This window comes from Petromyzon marinus, unplaced genomic scaffold, assembly GCF_048934315.1.
Source record: "Petromyzon marinus isolate PM22_M1 ecotype Great Lakes invasive population unplaced genomic scaffold, UKy_Petmar_22M1.pri1.0 PM_Scaffold_1, whole genome shotgun sequence".
Taxonomy (NCBI): domain Eukaryota; kingdom Metazoa; phylum Chordata; class Hyperoartia; order Petromyzontiformes; family Petromyzontidae; genus Petromyzon; species Petromyzon marinus.
In genome coordinates, this window is record NW_027423057.1 from 964,867 (window position 1) to 986,462 (window position 21,596).

The 21,596-nt window shown below is 50.1% G+C and overlaps 1 protein-coding gene and 1 long non-coding RNA gene across 2 annotated transcripts; both read right to left on the reverse strand.

The window, feature by feature from the left end:
- Positions 1-3,795: 3,795 nt before the first annotated feature.
- On the reverse strand, positions 3,796-6,466 carry LOC142922486 (uncharacterized). Its single transcript, XR_012940082.1, has 2 exons — positions 6,329-6,466; positions 3,796-5,895 (listed from the first exon to the last, which is right to left on the reverse strand). It is a non-coding gene; the product is annotated as an uncharacterized LOC142922486 (long non-coding RNA).
- A 773-nt stretch (positions 6,467-7,239) lies between these two features.
- On the reverse strand, positions 7,240-13,741 carry LOC142922487 (U3 small nucleolar ribonucleoprotein IMP4-like). The gene is made up of 4 exons (XM_076063300.1): positions 13,517-13,741; positions 12,224-12,410; positions 9,250-10,760; positions 7,240-7,990 (listed from the first exon to the last, which is right to left on the reverse strand). Exons 3-4 carry the CDS (start codon positions 9,298-9,300, stop codon positions 7,817-7,819), a joined length of 225 nt encoding a protein of 74 aa, XP_075919415.1. The 5' UTR covers positions 9,301-10,760; positions 12,224-12,410; positions 13,517-13,741; the 3' UTR covers positions 7,240-7,816.
- Between the last annotated feature and the right edge of the window lie 7,855 nt (positions 13,742-21,596).

The following is a 21,596-nucleotide window of genomic DNA, read 5'->3' on the forward strand; positions in this document are numbered from 1 at the left end:
ACGTATGTGAAGGGGCAGCAGGCAGCATTTTAAACCGTACAGGTGACGATGGCGATGATCCCACTTGCTATAATGCCTTCTCCTGGCCAGTCAGATGCTTTCTCCTGGCCAGCCAGGAGAAGGCACCTCAATGTCCACGGGAAGGGGGTTTCACAATATTTACTGTGTGATCCACCAACCCTTGCTGCCTTCTACAGTGCTGGATCGCAGGCTTGCGTCACCACCTTCTGGCGAGTATTTGTAGTTATTATTTAAAGCTATATAGCACTCACAAGAACGACTCAAGAGGCGCGAGGAGCCACAGACATGCAGGAAGGAAGCCACGTGGTGAGCCAGCACCAACGATTGTCCAGGCTCTACGGTACTCTATGTATGGAGGCATTATTGGCTAATTAATAACGAGTGTTTGTACAAGTGGGGGAAATCGGAGCACCCAGAGAAAAGCCACGTGTGTGAAGGGGCAGCATTTTAAACCGTACAGGTGACGATGGCGATGAGTCCACTTGCTGTACTGCCTTCTCCTGGCGAGGCAGGTTATGCACCTCGACTTCCACGGGAAGAGGATTTCACAACATCATTGTGCGGTGATTTACGAACCCTCGCTGCCTTCCCCAGTGCTGGATTTGAGACGTGCACCACTAACATCAGGCGAATGATAACAACAACAATAACTATACGTATTACTTGGTAGCAACAGGCGAAATAAAACAACAGGCAAATTATAACAGGCCAATTAAAACAGGCGAATGATAACAGGCAAATGAAAACAGGCGAATGATAACAGGCGAATGATAACAACAGGCATATGTTTAGAACAGGCGAGTAATAACAACAACAATTATTATTTACACTTAGAACTTGATAACAACAATATTTATACTTATAACGTGATCAAGCAGGCCTCAGAGGTGCGAGGAACCACAGACAATCAGGAAGGAAGCCACTTGGTAAGCTGGCACCAACGATTGCCCAAGCTCTGTGACCCTATTGATACGTTTTGATCGACCAGATAGGGAGCGTTACGTGTGGGGGGGAAACCGCCCCCTTCGGTGCCTCCATGGTCCAATAGCTGGTCTTCTTGGCGCCACGGTCCCGAGCCCCCTAAAAGTTCCTCATGGAGCAAATCAACGGGTGGGCCATTGCCTTGTCAGGGCTCATTCATTGCTCCGGATCCCACCTGAAAATGCCAGGCGCAGATCCCCACATCATTAAAGCCACGGGTGCATTTATCCCAGATATAAACAATTGCAAACTATTTGACTATTTTTTTTTACTTTAACCAGGCAAGGCCCACTGAGCTATACAGCTCTCTTTCAGAAGCGGCCACACAATTACAGCTCAACAAATTGGCTTATTACGTGGACATTAGTAGCCAAATACTCTAAACATGTGCTAATAAATGTGGAGGGAAAACCCGGAGGATCCGGAGAAAAATACACGCGACCACGGGGAGATAGCATACAAACTCCAAATACAAAGGTGTCAGGGTAAGGATTTAATACACGACCTCCTGTATACCCTACAAAATAGTTAACATCTCGCCACCGTGGCGCCCAATTCTGATCACATGACATAGCAAAACGAACGTCGCGGTGCATAGCAATAATTCAATTGGGCAATTACTGAGCGTTCATAAACGTGAGGGGATACAGGAGTACCCAGAGAAAACCCACTCGTGCAAGGGGGCAACCCTCTATCCCATGCAGACAGAGATGGTGCTTATCCCACTTGCTGTACTGCCTTCTCCTGGCCAGCCAGGATATGCCACCTCAACACCCACTACACCATGAACTTTGTGAACCGAGTTTAAATTTCTGGCCACGGCGAACATCAGTGGCTATCTCCCTCTTCCTCTCTCGTCCCTGCTATTATCTCCCTCTTCTTCCCGCGTCCCTCCCACTATCTACCTCTCCAATCCGTCCCACCATCTCCCTCTTCCTCCCTCGTCCCTCCCACCATCTCCCACTTCCTCCCCAGTACCTTCCACTATCTCCCTCTTCCTCCCACTTGGCTCTACTAGTAATCTCCCTCTTCTCCCATCCCTCGCACTATCTCCCTTTTCTTCCCCCATCCTTCCCACTATCTCCCTCTGCATCTCCAATCCCTCGCACTCTCTCCCTCTTCCTTCCTCTTCCTTCCCACTATCACCTTCTTACTCTAACCGATCTGCCTAATCCTCCCAAATAACTCCCACTATCTCCCTCTACTTCCCCAGTCGCTCCAACTATCTCCCTCTTCATTCCCCTTTCCTGCCACTATCTCCCTCTTCCGCCCCCTTCCCTCCCACCATCTCCCTCTTCCTCTCCCGTCCCCCCCGCTATCTCCTTCTTTCTCTCACATCCCTCCCACCTCCTTCCTCCCCCGTCCCTCCCACTATCTTCTCATCCTCCCCCATCCATCCCACGATCTTCCTCATCCTCTCCCGTACCTTCCGCACCTTCCTTATTTAACACCATCAGGTTCACAGACTCGCCCTCGCTTCTCCCAGTCAAATAGCCTAGCTTAGACACAACCCCCACCATGTTACACTGACGGCATCGACCGAGACAGCCAACAACTATCCGGCCGCCCAATTATCTAGTGAAGACGGCAGCGACCAAGTCGGCAAAGACGACAGTGCCGACGAGACGACTCCACTTCCCAGAACGTGCAACCACGAGCTCTCGCTCTCCGCTGCTTTTATCCGACTCGGCCGCGCCTCCCTTCTCCAACCCACGAGCGGGTTCCAGTGTCTTCCAGGGAGGGTCTCTGTGATCCTTGCCCCAGTGCCTCCGCCCTGCTGACAAACCCGCATGAGGCTCACTGGCGTGTGTACTCCCCGTCCACCGCAGTTGCCGCTGCTGGACAACAACTATTACTCTACAGTTGTACTGCCCCTCTGTACCGTGCCCCCGAGCCATCAACACGGACTCACAGCATCAACACAGGCGCACATGATCAACACAGACTCACAGCATCAACAGACTCACACGATCAACAGACTCACAGCATCAATACGGACTCACACCATCAACACGGAAACAGGGTCAGTGAGCAAGATGGCGGATGAGTGCATACATGATGTGAGTGGTGGTGAGTTCAAGTTAAGCACCCAGTTTTAAATCTCATTTACTCCCACCATCACCACCACCACCCTACATACAACAGTCGGAAGTAAATGCCTACACACCCTACATACAATCGTCAGTAGTAGTGGGGAGAAGAGGGCATCAGTGGGGGCGAGGCATGAAGCGTTGAGAAGCCCTCAGATACTCCATAAAACCCCGAGTTTCATGGAGTATAATTTTCAGCATTACAGTTCCATTTTTTTTACGTTAACAAATGTCTCGCCATATATTACACCGTATAGGTAACTAGATTGGGCGAGGGATGGTCTTTTTTGTTGAACAATCAATAAAGCTACGGTGTTGTACTGTGCCCGTATCCGTGTACGGTACTGTGCACTAAAGGAAGAAAAATGGAGCGGCTGAACCTCACTGCCTCCTTACCGGAGGCTGTAAACATCAAGTGACCTGAAAACTGCGATGGGACGTGAAAGACAACATGGAGAGACAAGAGGGCGCCACGTGTGTTCTTCCATGGCAGCAGCAGCATCATCGCAGGCAATGAGGTTCAAATGGGCACAGGAACTTTGAGGTGGACCCACGAGTGTTTGAGCCATAGCGGCGTGCAATCGGCGAACTCTATACGCTTGGCGCAATCCGCACCGTCATTTCACGGAGCCCTTGTCCACTCGACGAGTGCGACGACGCCGTCCCACCGTCATTCGGCGCCTCGTGGTGACATCACAACAGCAAAGCGACAGGTGTTGTTTATTCATTTCTTGAGGCAATTCGAGGGCCCGGTTACATCGCGTTGTGATACACGCACACACCGTCAACATATACTACACCGGTTATAAAAAAAAAAGCAGGGGATAGAAAGGTGGGGGAGCGGACCCGACCACAGGTATTGTTTAAAAGACGTCAAGCGGACCGGGGGTTTTAAATGCAAGTCCATGCGGACACCAACATCCGAACGATTGTACCAATAAATCCTGAACCTTCTGGAAGATTTCAGCTCCCGCTGGTTTGGATCAGGGTGATGTTGGGGCAAATTCCATTAATTGGGAAAGGTGGCAATCTTGTGGGAATGTCCTCGCCAGAGAAGAAACTTGTCGCTTCCATGTTTTATTTTCATCCGACGTCCCATTAGCGAGATCCAGAGCGTGACGGACTCATATGGAGTCGGCCTCCTGTAATTTTTCTGGTCTCATTCTCACCACAGGTGAAGGCAGAGCCACACATCAACGTGCCAATGGGGCCACGGTTGAAGTGGTGGGGCCACGGTTGAAGTGGCGGTGGCCACGGGTCATGTGGCCTCTATGTATTTTCCATGTTGAAGGCCGATTGCCCCAAACATTGCCCGTCATATGCAGTGTCACTGAATAACGTGTGAAACATACTGTAGCATATACAAAATTGTATTTTCTTCATACATTAAATACAATAAACACAATAAACATGAAATGCGTATAGGACATTTATAACTCTCTCAATGACCAAACTTGTATTTTATGAACACACTTATACGAGCAAAATATGACAAAAGTGTTCCAGATTTCAGTTTCAATTGAGACTGAAATCCGGAATCATTACCCCCTACTGACAGACTAATAATACCCGCTCGCAGGCCAAGTGCTGATTCACCTTGGGGCCTCGCCTGGTATAGAGGTCGTGGGTTAAATCCCGACGCCTGTATATCTGGAGTTTGCATGTTCTCCCCGTGACCGCGTGGATTTTTCTCTGGGTCCTTCGGTTTTTCCCTCCACATTTAGAAACATGCGTTTAAAAGTATTTGGCTGCTATATATTTCTGCGTGACAAGCCACTTTATAGCGCTTTCATTTGTGGCCCGGTCGTTCCTGAAAGAGAGCTATACAGCTGAGTGGGCCTTACCTGGTAAAATAAAAAGAGATTAGTTTTGTTAGTTTATTTTGTGCCACAGGGGGACAGCTACAGGGGGGGGGTGCCCATTAAAATGGTCGAGATGAGATGCAACTTAAGGCGCTTGTGACTTCCCAAAAATATTATTTATGGCAGGTTTTCACATCTAAACATCCCGGGTGGCATTGAAGCCAAGAGCTCCCACCCTAGGTGAGTAGCTACGAGAGCGGTGCTGTGCACGGCGACACGCCACTTTCTCCATCTGCCTGACTTGGTATTTTCTTTTTTGTTACTTAAATAAATGTTAATGTTTCGTTTTGTGTGCGCGTGTATGTACACCGTTTGGGGAGCGGTGGTGCAGCAGTTAGCGCACTACGAACTCAGCCATCTGAGTACGTGGTGTGGGGTGTGTATAACATCGCAAAACTGGGGAGGACAAAGGCAGCCAGACGTGGGGCTGGCCACACAACCACTTCTGTGCCATGCCGGCCATCATAGGTGCTACCCGTTAACAGCACTTGCCCCAGCAATCTGTTAACGGCGATACGGAGTACCTTTGTCTTTTTGTGCAATTGTGTGCTTCTGTGTGCGACGCATGCGACGATGTGCATGTTTGTGTTTGATAAATGTACATCCGCAATGTGTGTGTGACGCGTATGATGCACGTGTGTGACGACGGTTGGAACAGCGATTCACGCACTGCCCTATCCACGCGGCGACCTCTCCTCAACGTCTCGAGCCTCGGCGGAGAGCGCCGCGAGGTTCGACTCCAACTCCGGCTTTCCAGAGACAAACCCCCCCCCCCCAATGCCCCTCCCCCCAGGCCCATGGGGGGGGGGGGGAAGTCGCTCCCCTCCCTCACTCCACGCTCAGGAACTTCCTCTTCTTCGCCGTGTTCATGTACGGTCGCCAAGGCCACTCCACCTCGGCGGTGGCCGCGTTGTCCAGCGTGCCCAGTTTAATCTCATAGACTGCGCGACACACAAAAGCAAAGATCCCCCCCATGCAGCCTTTAACAGATGGCGTGGGAAAAGCGCTGTTCGTGTGTTAGCATGTAGGAAAGCCAGCACGGCACACCAAGGGGTGGGTGTGGGTGGCCAGCATTACGTCCGATCATCTTTGAATTTACACATTGCATCCGGGGTGGGGGAATGCGAGTCGGGTCACGGTACAGCGAATGCGACCAGAGCAGCGACCCCACCGACTCAAGTTCCGATCCGCTCTACAAGTCACCCGCGGGCCACCTAGCCCGAGGCTAGACTCTTACATTCAGCCCATCATCCTCTCAGGGGTCGATAAAATTTACAACCACTTCGTAGGGAAGTCCACAAGGAATGTGGAATTTCCACCGCCTCTGCAGGGGTGTAAAGTGGAGACGAGTAACAATGTGTCAGGCAGACTTACGCTCCATCTCGAATCACGGTCCCACCTCCTTCAACTCGATGTCCTTGCCGTCGCGCTTGTAGACGTTGTGCCTGTTGGGAGGGGGGAAGGGGGGCACAGAAGTCACGGGAGGGGTCGTGGCAAGTCACACGGACGGCGCTGGACTCTCATTACGTGTCCTCGCAGACGTTTGCCAGTTAGAGGCCAGCGGCCACCCTGTTTAAAACTGCGGATGCATTAGCAAATGAACAACATTACGCGCCTTCAGCTTCAGAGATGGCGTTAAATAAAAACTCTGTGCTGTTGCTCGAAAACTAAAGTAAAACGAAACTATTTTTATTTTACCACTGAGCTATGTAGCTCTTTTTCACATAAAAATGTATAGCAGCAAAATACTCGAAATTCAAGTTTCTAAATGTGTAGGGAAAAACCCGGAGGACCCGGAGAAAAATCAAAGTGACCAGGAGGAGAACATGCAAACTCCGAATATACAGGCGGACACACAGCACCTGGCCCAAAAGTCTGCTCACTCTTTCCCATTCCGAGACATCTGCAAGTTGCCGGGTGGTAGGTGTCACGTTCACCGCTGAATCTCGGTACGCGCGAGCGGCTCGGCGTTAATTTTATTTATAGAGGCGTAGCGCTGCTGTTTTTAAAAGGCGTTGCCCTCACCGCAGAGAACCGTAGTGACACGACCGGCACTCTATGGAACAAAACTGTGCCACACGCCCTCCCGCATAGTCTTATGGGAGCAAAAGGTATGTCTTCAGGTCAGAAGACGTACTTGAGTTTTTCTTACGGTTCCGTTTCGACGACGTATATGTACATCATGGAAATGAGAAAGGGTTATAGCCTATACGAGGGATCTTTGTGCTTTGGGGATGGGGGAGGAAGATGTGGGTGAGACTGGCACGGTGCCCGCACGCACCCTCTTTCCGAGTCGCGACGTGAAGTTGTGCATCACGAGGTGTTGGAATGCCTCGGACATCATGTCCACGTCCGGATGTCGTGCCGCATCACCACGCTCGAGAGTGTCAAGTACACCGTGGTATCGTACCACGTGTCACATGAACAGCATGCCGGAAAGTTAGACACACCAGAGGTGTCACACAGACTGTACTGGAGAGTTAAACAGACTGCCCTTCCATCTGCGGCATCATACCACATCACACCACATACACAGTTAAAACACCACAATTCCATGTCTGCAGCGTCATACTACACACCGCACATCGTACGCACAGCTAAATACACCTCCATCCCCGTCTGTTGCACCGCATCACACACGTCACACCATGCATCACACCGGGGAGCGGGAGCGGAGTGGCTATCTCATTACACTACAAATCCGGTGACCTGACTTCGATTTCCGGTGTGTCCAAGCATCGACAGTGGGGAGACAAAAGGGGCCAGATGCGGTAATGACCACACCACCCACCCCGCCGTGTGCCCTGCCGGCCTTCGTAGGTCGCTCGACAAACAGCACTTGCCCTGACAGCCTGTTAAAGGCTACACGGGGGAGCTTTGTCGACTGCGGTGCGTGCGCGTGCCTGGCATACCGCGGTGCTCATGCAGGACGATGAAGTCGTTGACGGCGTTGGCGCAGCACGCCCACACCAGCGCCTGCAGCTTGTGGCCTCCGTGGTTCATCGGCTGAGCGTTCGGCAGGATCAGCTTCATCTCCTGCGGTGGTGGTGGGAGGGTGGTGGTGGTGTGGTAACATGACAGCAAGTGGTCACACGCCGAGTCCGCTCTTCCCACCGGCGTCCGTCCCGGCCACGCTGCTTTCGCCCCCCCCACTACCCCGCCCCCCCACTGTATCCGACTCGGGTTGTGTTGTTTGTTTTTTCCATTGCGGAAGCCGAGCCGAGCCGTGCCGGTATACGGGGTCGCCAAACCCCGTGTTGGCACAACTGGGATGCACCATTGGAAAAACTTTACTATTTTTATTTTACCAGGTAAGACCCACTGAGCTATGCAGGCTCTTTTCCAGAAGCGACCTGGCCACAAATCATAGCTCAACTAAGTGGCTTATCGCCATGTGGAAATTTATAGCAGCCAAATACTCTTAAACGGACGTTGATTCTAAATGCGGAGGGAAAAACCGGAGGACCTGGAGAGAAATCCACGCGACTCCTCGGAAAGAGGCACGCAACTCCAAATATACAGCAGGCATCAGGGTCAGGATTGAACCTGCGACCTCCTGTATACCAGGTGAGGGAGTTAACATCTCGCCACAGTGGCGCCCCCAATGGTACATCTTTCCGTGACCACCGACCGTGCGTAGTGCTACAGTAGATACATTTTCGATGAATGGAAGGGATCGGTCATCGCGAAAAGGCGGACTGAATCGCGAGGAATGAAGTTGACAAAAGCTGCATGCACCAAACCAAAGTGTCCAACGCTCCACCACTTACGACCCCCCCCCCCCCCCACACAGCCTCCACCTTTCATCAACAACCAGATTTCTTCTGGTTAACTCAACGGATGCGAGTTGTCTCACACTGCACAAGCCCGATGATTGGTCGACACGACTCGTGTGAGGTGCAAGGAACTGATTCTAAAGCCGATAGAGAACACGTGTGTGTGTGCGGTAATTTAGCAGTTAGCATGCTGCCCCACAAACCTAGTGACCCGAGGTTTATTTCCGTTCATGGCCAACACCAGTGGCGATTATCTGAACTGGTCCTGGGCCTCCCCTAGATCAACTCAGCCTCAAACGAGTACCTAGTGCGGTGTTTAAACATCATTACCAGAGAGATAAAGGTGGCCAGTTGTGGTGCTAGCCACCTACACCCTCGCAAACAGCACCTGTCCCAAAAACCTGTTAAGGCTATATGGGGGACCTCTGTCTTTGCGCGCTTGTACACATGCAATACACGAGGACCCACATTCCTCGTGTGACCCCAAACCCTGTAGCCCCTGTGACCCCGTGCCCGCACCTTGATGAACTGCTTGAGGAGGGAGCTGGGGTCGCGTGAGGTCGTCGCCATGATGTGTGGGTCCTTCACGCCGGCTCAGCGGTACTCGTCATCCATGTGGCTGCTCACTCCTACTGACACGGGGGGGGGGGGGGGGGTGGATAGAAAGAGGTGGTAGATGGGGCAGGGGGGACGGAGAGGGTAGGTTATCATTTGCCATACTTCACCGTGCAGGTGAGTGAAGGTGTGTGTGTGGGTGGATGGATGGAAGGAGCGACCAGGAATGGTTGAGAATATCACTCTGCAGTGATCGCGTTGATTTTGTGTAGCGAGCTGAGCAATAATGAGACCTGGATGAGTCCCAATTGCAAGAGTGGGTGGGTGATATGGCAGGTGAGTGGGTAAATTGAGTAAAATGATGAGTGAGTGAATGAGTGCGTCAGTGCATGTTAAACCTCTTTGTTACAGCACGTAGCCAACCGTGGTAATCGGAAGTGTGACAAACTAACCACAATAGTTCTCAAGAAATGAGTTTGTCAATCTAGACGATGATTTAAAAGTGCAAAGCTCCAGTGGCTTCCTAATATTGTAAGGAAGACCGCTCCAGAAGGAAGACTGCTCCAGAAGCACACGTTATGTGGTGACCACGGCCTTCATTTGACATTCCACAAAAATTTACGCCAGCCATCACACACACACGGCCGACTCTTTTTCCACGTTCACGCCACGGGATTTTTCAAAGTCCACTTGGGAAGCAATCGCCGTGCAGTATTTACGGTCAACGCAACTGCGGCATTAAACCCATTAAACCGGTGGGGGGGGGGGGGGGTTGAGGGCCCGCCGTTCTCGAACCGCGAACCTCCGCGGCAAAACACGGTGCCACCGCTTGGCAGGAAGGACCGACGGCGAGCCGGGGATGCGCGCCGACTCGGCGTGTCTAGCGGGCGGAGACGCGCGACGCTTATCCCTCTGCCTCGGGAGTCTCGCGGGAAGGAAGAGAGAGAGAGAGATGCGAGGAGACGTGATGGTGAGGGATGTGAGATCACCCTCCCCTCCCTGGTCGAACTCCACGGCCTTCTGGAGTTCAAGCGCCTCCCACCGCAGGTCCGTAGGCAGCACCAGGTTTTCTTCGGTGACGACGTCAGGGGGACAGGGGGCAGTGGGTGGGGGGCGGGCAGGGGAGAATTAACAAGGAAGAAAAATCATGCGCACGCATGGATTCATTCGGAAACGCTTTCCAACGCGCGGTTGTCTTCTCGCCTGTATTGTCAGACCGTCTTGTCCCATCTTAGTCCGTCTTGCGTGTCTCATTGTCTCTAGATCCGTCTCTAGTCTGTCTTGCGTGTCTCAACGTCTCTAGTCTGTCTCGCTGTCTCTCGTCTGTCTTGTCGTCACGAGCCCATCTCTAGATCCGTCTCGCCGCCCGTTACCATCGAGCGCCCTCTTGAGCTGCGCCTTCTCCTCTACGAGGACCTTCTTGGCCTCCTGCGCCTTGCGGTAGAGGTACTCGCCGTGCAGTTGCGCCTCCTCAGCTGCACCACCAAACAAAGACAAAGATCCCCCATGTAGCCTTCGACAGGACTGTCGGGTGCAAGTGCTGTTAACGAGCAGCACCTTTGATACACGAAGGGGGGTAGGTGGCCAGCACCACATCCGGCCGCCTTAATTTCCCCAGTGGCGATGTTTACACAACGCACCAGGTACTCATTTGAGGCTGAGTTGACCAAGGGGAGGCCCAGGAACGGAATCGTCACCAGTGTTGGCCGTGAGCGGGAATTGAACTCGGGTCGCTGGGTTAGTAGTGCAGCGTAGTGCTAATCGCGAGACGACCATAAACAACAACCGCCATTCGCCACGAAGTGGTGGAGATGTCACCACGGCGCTCGTGCCAGGCTACGTGCAGGTTAAGGCCACATGAAGCGTCGAACGCCCGCTGGCAGCAGGAGGTCACAGACAGACAGACCCAGGTTGCCATTGGTTGCTTGACTGAGATGACTGGCCGATGCACCACCTGTGCCCCCTACTGTGCTACACTACCGCTCCAACCTACACAAACTCTCTTGGGCTATACTCTTTGGTTCTTTCGGTAAAGTCACATAGGCATAAAATATAAAATAAATTAAATCACGACGTTTCGGGCACAACACAAGCGTCCATCATCAGGTGGGACAAACCACAGCAAGAAACAATTGCCGACGTGGGCAAAAGAGCTGCTGTAAACAAGAGACTATATAGGTAAGAGAAGGGGGGAGGATCAGGGAGGAGAGATAGAGAGGGGAGGTATGAGGGGAGTGCTGAAGAGAGCGGGGCTGGGAGTGGGAAGCTTAAGAAATTAGAGATGCGGAAAGTTAAGGCAACACCATAAAGCAGTTAAGGTTTTACCTGGTTAATAACATTCTTCCAATGATTACTCAATTTGTATCCATCTTCTCGGTTGAAGTTATGTCTGTGTTTATATATCTGGATGGCTTGATGAACAAACCTTTGATAGTAGCCCGAAGGTTTGCAGAGCGGCACCACGATACTCCTAGCGACGTCGTTGATTAATGTCTGTAATTAATATCGATGGTGAATCTCTGTAATTAATATCGATGATTCGATTCCACGAGAACAGATTCCACAAAAATCGATTCCACAACTATTTTAGTAAAGCGAAGTACGCGATTCGATTCAAACGTGTTCGTTCCGGTCTCATCAGAATCGGTATTGATTCTGTGCTGGAGGAATCCAATGAGCTATAAAGCTCTTTGATCAAAGATGTGCCAGTAGGGGGCACGGGGTCATAACGTCACAACAAACAATACAAAAACGATAGGAGTGCAAAGGGAATGGTAGCAAACCACTAAAAATAGATGAAATAAACCATATAAGTTCATACTCTTTGGTTCTTTCGGTAAGAAGTCTCGCTCTCTGTTCCACCCACTACAACTGGCGTCAGAAGTAGCCAAATAGTAAGATGAATCGCTATAATGGAGACGCGAAGAAAAACTCGTACCAGGGCTCCAGTGGAAGAGGAGGACGACTCAACACCACTGGGGTTGGCAGCCCCGGAAGGGGGAGGAGAAGCGACGACGGCCGAGCTGCTCACTGCCCGGCCGCCCGGCGGCTCACCACCGTCGGAGAGGGCGCTTCAGGTGGCTCACTCCCGCCTCGCCCAACTCCTGCACGCGGCGGCATCCATCCTCGACGAAATACATCGCGGGTTATAACCACAACAAATATAATCACAATCACTGTGACCATAATCGCCGTAACCACAAATATAATCATAACCACCAGCTACATATCCACAAGTATAAACACTACTGCCACAAATATAACCATAACCACCACAACCATAACAACCAACATAACCACCACAACAACCACAATGATGCTGATACACTCTCACACCATGTGGGTCCCCTTGTCTCCTTGTGTCTCCCTGTGGGTGAGTGGATGGGTTGGCGAGAGAGTCGGTGGGTTGGCAAGAGAGTCGGTGGGTTGGTGAGAGAGTGGGTGGGTGGCAGAGTGAGTGACCGGTGGCAGTGGGTGACCGGTGACTAAGTGGGTGGGTGGCAGTGGGTGACCGGTGACCAAGTGGGTGGGTGGCAGTGGGTGACCGGTGACGAAGTGGGTGAGAGAGTGGGTGGCTGAGTGGGTGGCCGAGTGGGTGGCTGAGTGAATTGGTGAGTGGATGAGTGCCAGAGTGGGTGGGTGAATGGCTGAGTGGGTGGGTGAGAATCAGTATGTTTTTGCTGGAGGAATCCGATGAGCTATGAAGCTCTTTTTCATAGATGCCCAGAGAGTGGCTGAGTGGGTGGCTGAGTGAGTGTCGGTGGGTGTGAGTGGGAATGAAATCTAACCTGCACCTCTGCATTGCAAATCCAGCGAGCTAACGCCCTGCGTGTGGTGGGGTAAAGTGTGGGCATGGCCACTTTGCTCCAACACGTCCGGACCAGCGTGGAAGAGTAGACCAAATACCACTATATAGCGGCCTCTAGTGGATGCCTTTTCCAGCAGCAGGCGATTCGCATCCACAACAAACCCGTCCCTCCAGGGATAAAAACACACGGCAGTCTGGGAGTGCCTCTCATCAGCTATGGCTCAATACGAGGGCCACTCTGGGGCCGGTTTCCACCGTCAGCGCCTCATCATCAGCAGCAGCAGGGCCGGGCTCTGCTTGAAGCAGCGCCGTGAACTCAGCAGGCGTCTAGGACGTGACGGCTGTGGGCCAGGCGCCTCCTCCTCTGTCTCCCCCCACCACCGCCGCCACTGCTGATGTGTGCACACCGCGCGAGGTTCTCACCTTCAGGCTGAGTCGACGTAGAGGAGGCCCAGCAAGCCGCCGCTTCAGAAGCTTTCGCGAGCCACTGACGGTGGCCGTGAGCGGGAAACCAAATCAGCCGCTCGCCACCCACAATCCACAGCGCGCGCCGCCTCCACTCGCCCCCTGCCTGACTGTAAGTAGCAGCGGGGGGAGGGGGGTGGGCAATGGGGGCGTGAGGGGGGGGGGTTTGAGGGGGAGCATGGGCGGGGGTTGCCAGGGGGGGCAAGGGGGGTCGCGAGGGGGGGGATGCTTGGGGGGGGGGGTTGTGAAGGGGGAGGGGCAGGGGGGGAAAGGAGGAGCATGGGGGAGGAGCTTAGGTGAGGGGGAGGAGCTAATGGCTATTACACCACGCCGCGTCTCGCGCCACGTGCTTCCCCTGGCAGTTTGGCCGTTAGGCGTGGAACCGAGCTGTGGGTGAGTGGTGGCGGTGGTGGTGTGAGTCTTTCTATGTGAGTCTGTGTGTGAGTCTCTCTAAGTGAGTCTCTGTGTGAGTCTCTCTGTGTGAGTCTGTGTACGTGTGTGTGGGTCTGTGTGAGTCTGTGTGTAGCAGTGACCCGGTCTCAAATGAGTACCTGGTGCGATGCGTAAACATCGCCACTGGGGAGACAAAGGCGGTCGGGCGTGGTGCTAACCATCCACCCCTTCGTTTACCGTGCCGGCCTTCATACGTACTGCTTGCTAACAGCACTTGCCCCTACAGCCTGTTAAGGCTCTATGAGGATCGTTGTCTTTGGTGTCCTGTATTAGCAGGAGGAGGAGTGGTGGTGTTAATGTTGGTGGTATTAGTGGTGGTGGTGTTAGTGATGGTGGTGTTAGTGGTGGTGTTTGTGGTCTTAATAATGGTGGTGTTGGTGTTAGTGATGGTGGTGTTAGTGGTGGTGGTTGTTCGAGGTATTGTTGCTGGTGTTAGTGATGGTGGTGTTGGTGGTATTAGTGGTGGTCGTGTTAGTGATGGTGGTATTATTGGTGGTATTATTGGTGGTAGTGTTAGTGGTGGTGGTGTTAGTGGTAGTGGTGTTGGTGGTGGTGGAGTTGATGTTGGTGGTGGTGTTTGTAGGGTTCGTAGTGTTAGTGGTGGTGTTAGGAGTGGTGTTAGTGCTGGTGTTAGTTGTGGTGTTAGTTGAGGGGAGCGGTAGTGTAGCGGTTAACGTGCTGCGCTACAAACCTGGCGACCCGGGTTCGATTTCCGCTCACGGCCAACACCAGCAACGATTATCTGAACCGGTCCTGGGCCTCCCCTAGGTAGACTCAGCCTCAAATGAATACCTGGTACGATGTGTAAACATCGCCGCTAGGGAGACAAAGGCGGCCAGGCGTGGTGTTAGCCACCCACCCCCTCGTGTGCCATGCCGACCTTTATAGGTGCTCGCTAGCAGAAATTGCCCCTACAGTATATTCAGGCTATACGGGGGATCTGTCTTTGTTAGTGGTGGTGGTGTTAGTAGTGGTGTTAGTGGTGGTGCTAGTGGTGGTGTTTGTCGCGGTGTTGCTGGTGTCCGAACAAAGGAGCGACGCTCACAACAACGACCTTTGACCTGGGCGGCTGAAATGTAGCACGTTGGCACAGTCATCTCAGTCAGTCAACTCTTGGCACCTGGGTCTGACCTGTGACCTGTCAGTGAGCCTTCAGCATTTCACGTGGTCTCAAAGTGCACCTGGCCTGGCATTTGCTGCTGCTTAGTGGCAAATGGCGGTCTTTGTTGTTTTTGTTGTGTTTCGTGTTGTGGGTGAGTGGTGAGGTTGTGAGTCTGTGATGATGATGTGAGTCCGTGTTGATGATGAGAGTCCGCATTGTGACATGACGCGTGTTTAGACATGAGTATTGTCGCACACCATCGGTTTTGTGTGACCCTCACCTGCGTCTCCCGCTCTCCACGCAGAGACCCGGACCGTGCGAGAAACGCAGTGAGCTCTGAGCACCCTACTCTGCAAGTTGCTGCCATGGAGGTACGTGTGGCTCTTCAACTCGTGTGGTAAAATATGGGTGGACGTGTGTTTTCCCCTCGACTTGTGCCTACCTGTCACCTACCTGTATACCTGGATGTGCTTCTCCTTGTCCGCCTGAGTATGTGTATGTCTATCAGAGTGTGTCTCCGAGATCCTGTTGGTGTGCCTGCCTGTCTACGCGTGAGCATTTACAGCACTATTATCTATCCACTGATGAATGAGAATGCCTTCCTCCCTGAGACCTTGCTACCCCTCAAATGCTGTGATGGAATAATCCGCCAAGCGCCGATTTTGTCGCACCATCTCTCTGGTGGCTCTCCTCTCCGATGTGTTTCCTTCCTTGGCTGCCGCTCCGTTATTATTCTTCACTATCAGCCATTGTTGTCCCTCCTTGCCATGGCTCGTCATGCCCGATCCCCAATCACTCTTTAACAATTTGAACAATCCCTGCGTGTGACCTCAAAATCCACGCATCTTTCATTGTTAATCCAAGCATGGCATCTGATATTGGCCAAATATTCCAATGCTGAGAAACGACAACATCTCGGCAGGACCCTCTTGATTGTGGAGCCCAGGATCTCAGAGATGCTGGCTCAGTGCTCGCCTTCTGCACTTGCTCCAACATCTTAATCAAGCCTATGTGGTGGACCTTTGTCTTTGTGTGTGTGTAGATGAGCCGAGCTGGAGAGGCTCGGAGTAACGACACGTCTTGCACCACGTGGAGTGCGCTGTCCTCAGACGGCACCGGCTCCATCTGTAGCAAATCGCCGAAAGGTAAGAACAGTAATGAGGGACGTCACAGTGGCCACGGTAAATAGTGGGACATCATGATGGCCATGTTGCATGGGGGACGTCACAGTGCCTTTGGTGTATGAGAGATTTTATGGTGATTGTATGGGTGATATCAAGATAGCAATGCTACATGGGGGACTTAATGGTCATCATGTTTTGATTTAAAGCTTTCGTGGCTGCAGGGATTCATATTCTCTGTTCTTTCGGTAAAATCACGTAGAAGGGCAACAATAAAATTATAAAAATATAAAACAATAAAAATCTCACGACGTTTCGACTGCAACACAAGTAATCATCATCAGGTGTGAAAACCACAGCAAGAACTACAGCAAGAAAAATTGAAATTTTCTTGCTGTGGTTTTCACACCTGATGATGATTGCTTGTGTTGCAGTCGAAACGTCGTGAGAATTGTATTATTTTATTATTTTATTGTTTCCCTTCTACGTGACTTTACCGAAAGAACCAAGAATATGGTAATCATGTTGCATTAGAGACTGCATCATGGTTGCCATGTTACATGGGGGACTTCATGGTGGCCATGTTGCACGGGGATAATTATCTGTGCTCTGGCCTCAGTACTGAAACAACATCAAACGCTTTCAGAATTGCTTCTGCGGCCATCTTGAATGCTCTTCCAATATTAGGAAACCACTGAAGCTATCCGCGTTTAAATCATCAAGTTTGACAACTAATATCTATACTCATTCGCTCTTTCGGTAATGTCACCTAGGTAGAAATAAAATAAAACAAATCACGACGTTTCTATCGCAACACAATCAATCTTCATCAGGTGGAACAACCACAGCAATAATAAAATGCTGAAGTAGGTGAGAGAGCTGCTGTGGCAAGAGGTTATCGGTAAGAAAGGGGGGAGGAGCAAGCGGGGGAGAGAGAGGGGAGCTGCGTGAGCGCTAGGGGGAGAAGAAGTGAGGCTGGGGGGGGACGTAGGCGGAGGTAGAAGTGGTAAGCTGAGTATGGGACATGGTGGGAAAGTAAATCTGAAAAATCTACTAGTACCTGGCGCGTGTGATGGAAACAACCACAACCAGTTAAGGCTTTACCTAGTTAATAACATCCATCGAATGATTGCTCAATTTGTATCCATCTTCTCGGTTGAAGTTATGTCTATGTTTGTATATCTGGATGGCTTCATGAAAAAACCTTTGATAGTTACCTGAAGGTTTGCAGAGTACCTTGGTCTCGGAAAAAAACAATATCACGCGAGCCCACAGCGTTATAACAATGGTCAGACACGGCAGAGGTATTGGTTCTGCGATGTTTCAGATCTGCCTTGTGTTCGCTAACACGGTCCGCGACATGTCAATTCGTTTTCCCAATGTAACTGCTACCGCAGGTACAACTCAGTTTGTCGACTCCAGGATATTGCATGTCAGGATGGGATTAGATCACGGATTTTGTGTACTGTATTGAATCGGACTTGGATCTTGTGTTTGTTTAAGATTTTGGAAATATTTTTGGTAACACCTGCTATGTATGGTAAAGTGATGGTCTTGATAGGCGTCTCAGTGGATTGTTTCTACATGGTTGGAGAAACAGCTTTGCGAATAATGCTGTCCCAGTACCCATTCATCTTAAGAGTCTGGTGTACGTGTTTCAGTTCACTGGCTTGGTGGTGTTGGTTGCAAATGCAGTGGCCCTATGGTGTAGTGGTTTGATGAGGGAATTCTTCTGCGCCGGATGGTGGTGGGAATTAGGTTTTAGATAGGTCTCTTCTCAAACAAAACATCCAGGAATTAGTAGCTTACCATCATTCTCCACTTCCATGGTGAATTTGATGGATGGGTGTATGGAATTTATGTTGTTGAGAAATTGATTCAATGTTGGCAGGCCATGTGGCCAAATGACGAAAGTGTGATCTACGTATCTCTTCCACAAGGAAGGACGTTGGGTGCATGTCTGGATGACATCAGTTTCAAATTTCTCCATGAAAACATTCGCTATCACTGGTGATAAGGGGGGACCCATGTGGGTACCTTCATTTTGTTTGTAGAAAGTACCATTCCTGGTGAAGTAAGTGCTGGTTCAGCGTTTCTACTGCTGCATGCATTTTTTTTCCGCCTGAGGACGACCGCTTGTGTTGCGATCGAAACGTCGTCATTTATTTTATTTTATCCATATGTGACTTTACCGAAAAAAACAAAGAGGAAGTGTTAGTAAGGCAGTTCCTAACCAAAGTTGGTACATCAGCATTCAGTCCATGTTGGACCAAGTCTTCAATTATTGCTAAGGTGTCAGGTACAGGAACCTTGGTGAACAGAAAGACTACATCAAAGCTGACGAGCAAATCATCTGGGGACAGTGAAATGCCTTTGAATAGAGAGATAAAGTGAGCTGAGTTTCATACTGCTGAGGTAGTCTTGCCCGTGAATGGAAGCAAGGTCTCAGACAGAAATTGGGCCAGTTTGTAGGGAGGTGAGTTGATAGTGGAAACGATGGGTCGAAGTGGAGTATCTTCTTTATGGATTTTTGGAAGACCATATAATCTGGGTGGTCTATTAGCAGAAGGTTTTAGGGAGAACTGCTTGAATGGTTCGATTAGAGAAGTCGAATTGGTAATGATATTGTTTGTTTTTAAAGCCAGGCAGTTGGTCGGATCTTTGTTGATTTTGGTGTAATTGCTATCATTAAGAAGGTCCTGGATTATGTTGCTGAATGTGGTTTTATCCATGACGACAGTAGCATTGCCCTTGTTGGCTGAGAGGATGACTTTGTCCTCTCTATTTTTTAATTTGGTGAGTTCAGAGCGCTCGTCCTTGCTGATGTTATTAATAGGATTCTTAGCATTTTTAAAGATGGTGGCAATTTTAAATCTTGCCACGTCTGTCGGGATGTGTCCCAAGCCTTTGAGGGCTACATCTACCTGGGTTTTTATATCATCCACTGGGATGTGTTTGAGGGTGACAGCAAAATTCAGCCCTCTAGCTAGTACCGATTTTAGGCTATCGGAGATTGTGCTGTTACTCTGATTAATAGCAGTCTTTTTTATGTGTGGATCTGGTTTCTTTTTTGACAAGTTATTGAATTTAGCAATAAGGTTAACCTTGCATTTGGAAGACATTGTTGTGGCAGAAGAAGCAGTCATGTTATCTACAAGGTTCCAATCAGATGCGGACATTTTATCTGTTAATGTTAAGTGTGATTGTAGGAGACATTTGTCTAAATTATCAAGTTCAAGCCGGAGTAGTCTTATCCTCTCTGAGATTAGAGAAAGGCTAGCTCTGAATAAGATCCGTTTAGAGTTGGGTTAAGTGACAGAAGCAGATGTGAGTTTAAATGTGGTCGGTATTATCTTGTTGTCGCGGCATCTCTTCAGAAAGGTGAGTGACTCGATCATGTGAGCCTTCTTGTCTCGCAGTCTGTTAATGGTTCTAACAGATGTGTGGAACCTATTTGCGTGGTTAGTTTATTAACCTTCCCCCACACTGTTGATTAGCACCATTGGCTACATGCGGTGCAAAAGAATTTCAACATACATAGCTGGGATTGGCAAAAACATCCCAATCCTGAAATATTTACTCTATAAATTGCTCAAAAGTTTGGTTCACACACCTGTTGTTGTTATTCTCCTCGTGCCTACAGAAATCCTGGCTCACTTTGGCCCTCACTTGACCGACCGCGAAAAGCTGGAGCTCGCAGCCATGCAAGAAGTGTGGTACTTTGCGCTCGACAACAAACCCAAGGGATGCAACAGGCATGGATATGATGACGACGAACGTAATTACATTCTGGTGAGGCTCACCACAAAACTACAGCCTTGGGGGCGGTCACAGGGCCCAGAGATAGCGGGGTTTGTGGCTTCTTATTATTGCACCTGAATTACCAACCAGGGCACACACCAACGCGCTTCAAAATCAGAATGTTTAATCCCGAGTAAAGCCCTTTTAGATAAGAAGCAATTTTTCAAGGGAATCTTCGCCAGCAGACAGTATCAAAGCATTCGATAATTACACCCACTCACACACTTACTCACCCACTCCCAGACGCACTCACTTGCTGACTCACTCACTCATTCACCCACTCAATCACTCACCGACCCACTCGCCCACTCACCAATGCACTCACCCGCACACATCTGAATCAGAAGTTTATTTCCCGAGTAAAGCCCATTGAGCTCAGAAGCTCTTTTTAAGGGTGACTCAGCCAGCAGACATCTGAGCATTCCAAATTATGGTTAAAATAACTTCATAATTCCAAGCAAATGTTTTTGTTAAAATTACATTCTCACTTCTTAAACGTTCTGATTTTAACAATAGTCAGTTTAAATGATTGTACCTTTTGTTCAGTTCCGACATGATCACCTCCACTACCGCTATGAGGTGCTCAAGATGATTGGGGAAGGAGGTCAAGGCCAGGTGATCCAGTGCCTTGACCACAAGAGGAACACCCTGGTAGCTGTAAAGATCCTGGTGTCACCGTCGAGGTAAGACTTCAGAGACGTGCCATCACGAGGCCGACGTTGTTAAGTCCATTGCCGTGCAATGCGGTGGTGACACTCATGCTTCACAGCGAGAAGGGGGGCCTTGGTTCGGCTCCTGACTCGGGCACCATCGTGTGTGGAGTGTGTACCTTCTACCCCTGTTCTGCATCGATTCCTTCTAGGTACTCTGGTTTTTCGTCTCTAAAGCTTAAAATACATACACACACAGTGTGAACTGGTATCGGCCAAAACATCCCATTGCTACAAGATTACCTCCACATTACAGTAAGTCATCATTTAATGCTGTAGATACATTCATGAAAAGTTCCGCGTTAAGTGAAAAAGCATTGAGCGAAAAGAATCTCTCCATAAATAATGTAACAATAAAGTTTGGCGAGATGCAATGTATGCATACACTGTGAGATGATGAGACCAATAACTGAGGCTATGCTATAGTAATAGGTTTTACCCTTTTAACTGGCACAAAAACTGACACCTTCTTTGGTTCTTTCGGTAATGTCACGTAGATAGAGAATAAAATAATAAAATAATACAATAAAATTCTCACGACGTTTCGGCCACAATGCAAGCGGCCGTCTTCAGGTGAAAGTTACAGACCTGTCGGGACGACAGAGCTCAACACACCCGAGACGGCTTTTCTTAGAGCTTAGTCTCCACTGGTGATGGACCAGAAGAGTGGAGACTAGGCTCTAAGAAAAGCCGTCTCGGGTGTGGACCAATCAAATTCAAGGACAGTGCATATTATTATCAGAGTTGTCTCTTTTGTTTGCATTTTGACTGCTTGTGTTGTGGTTATTGCAAACATGATGCCTTGAATAAAGGTGTCAGTTTTTGTGCCAGTTAAAAGGGTAAAACCTATT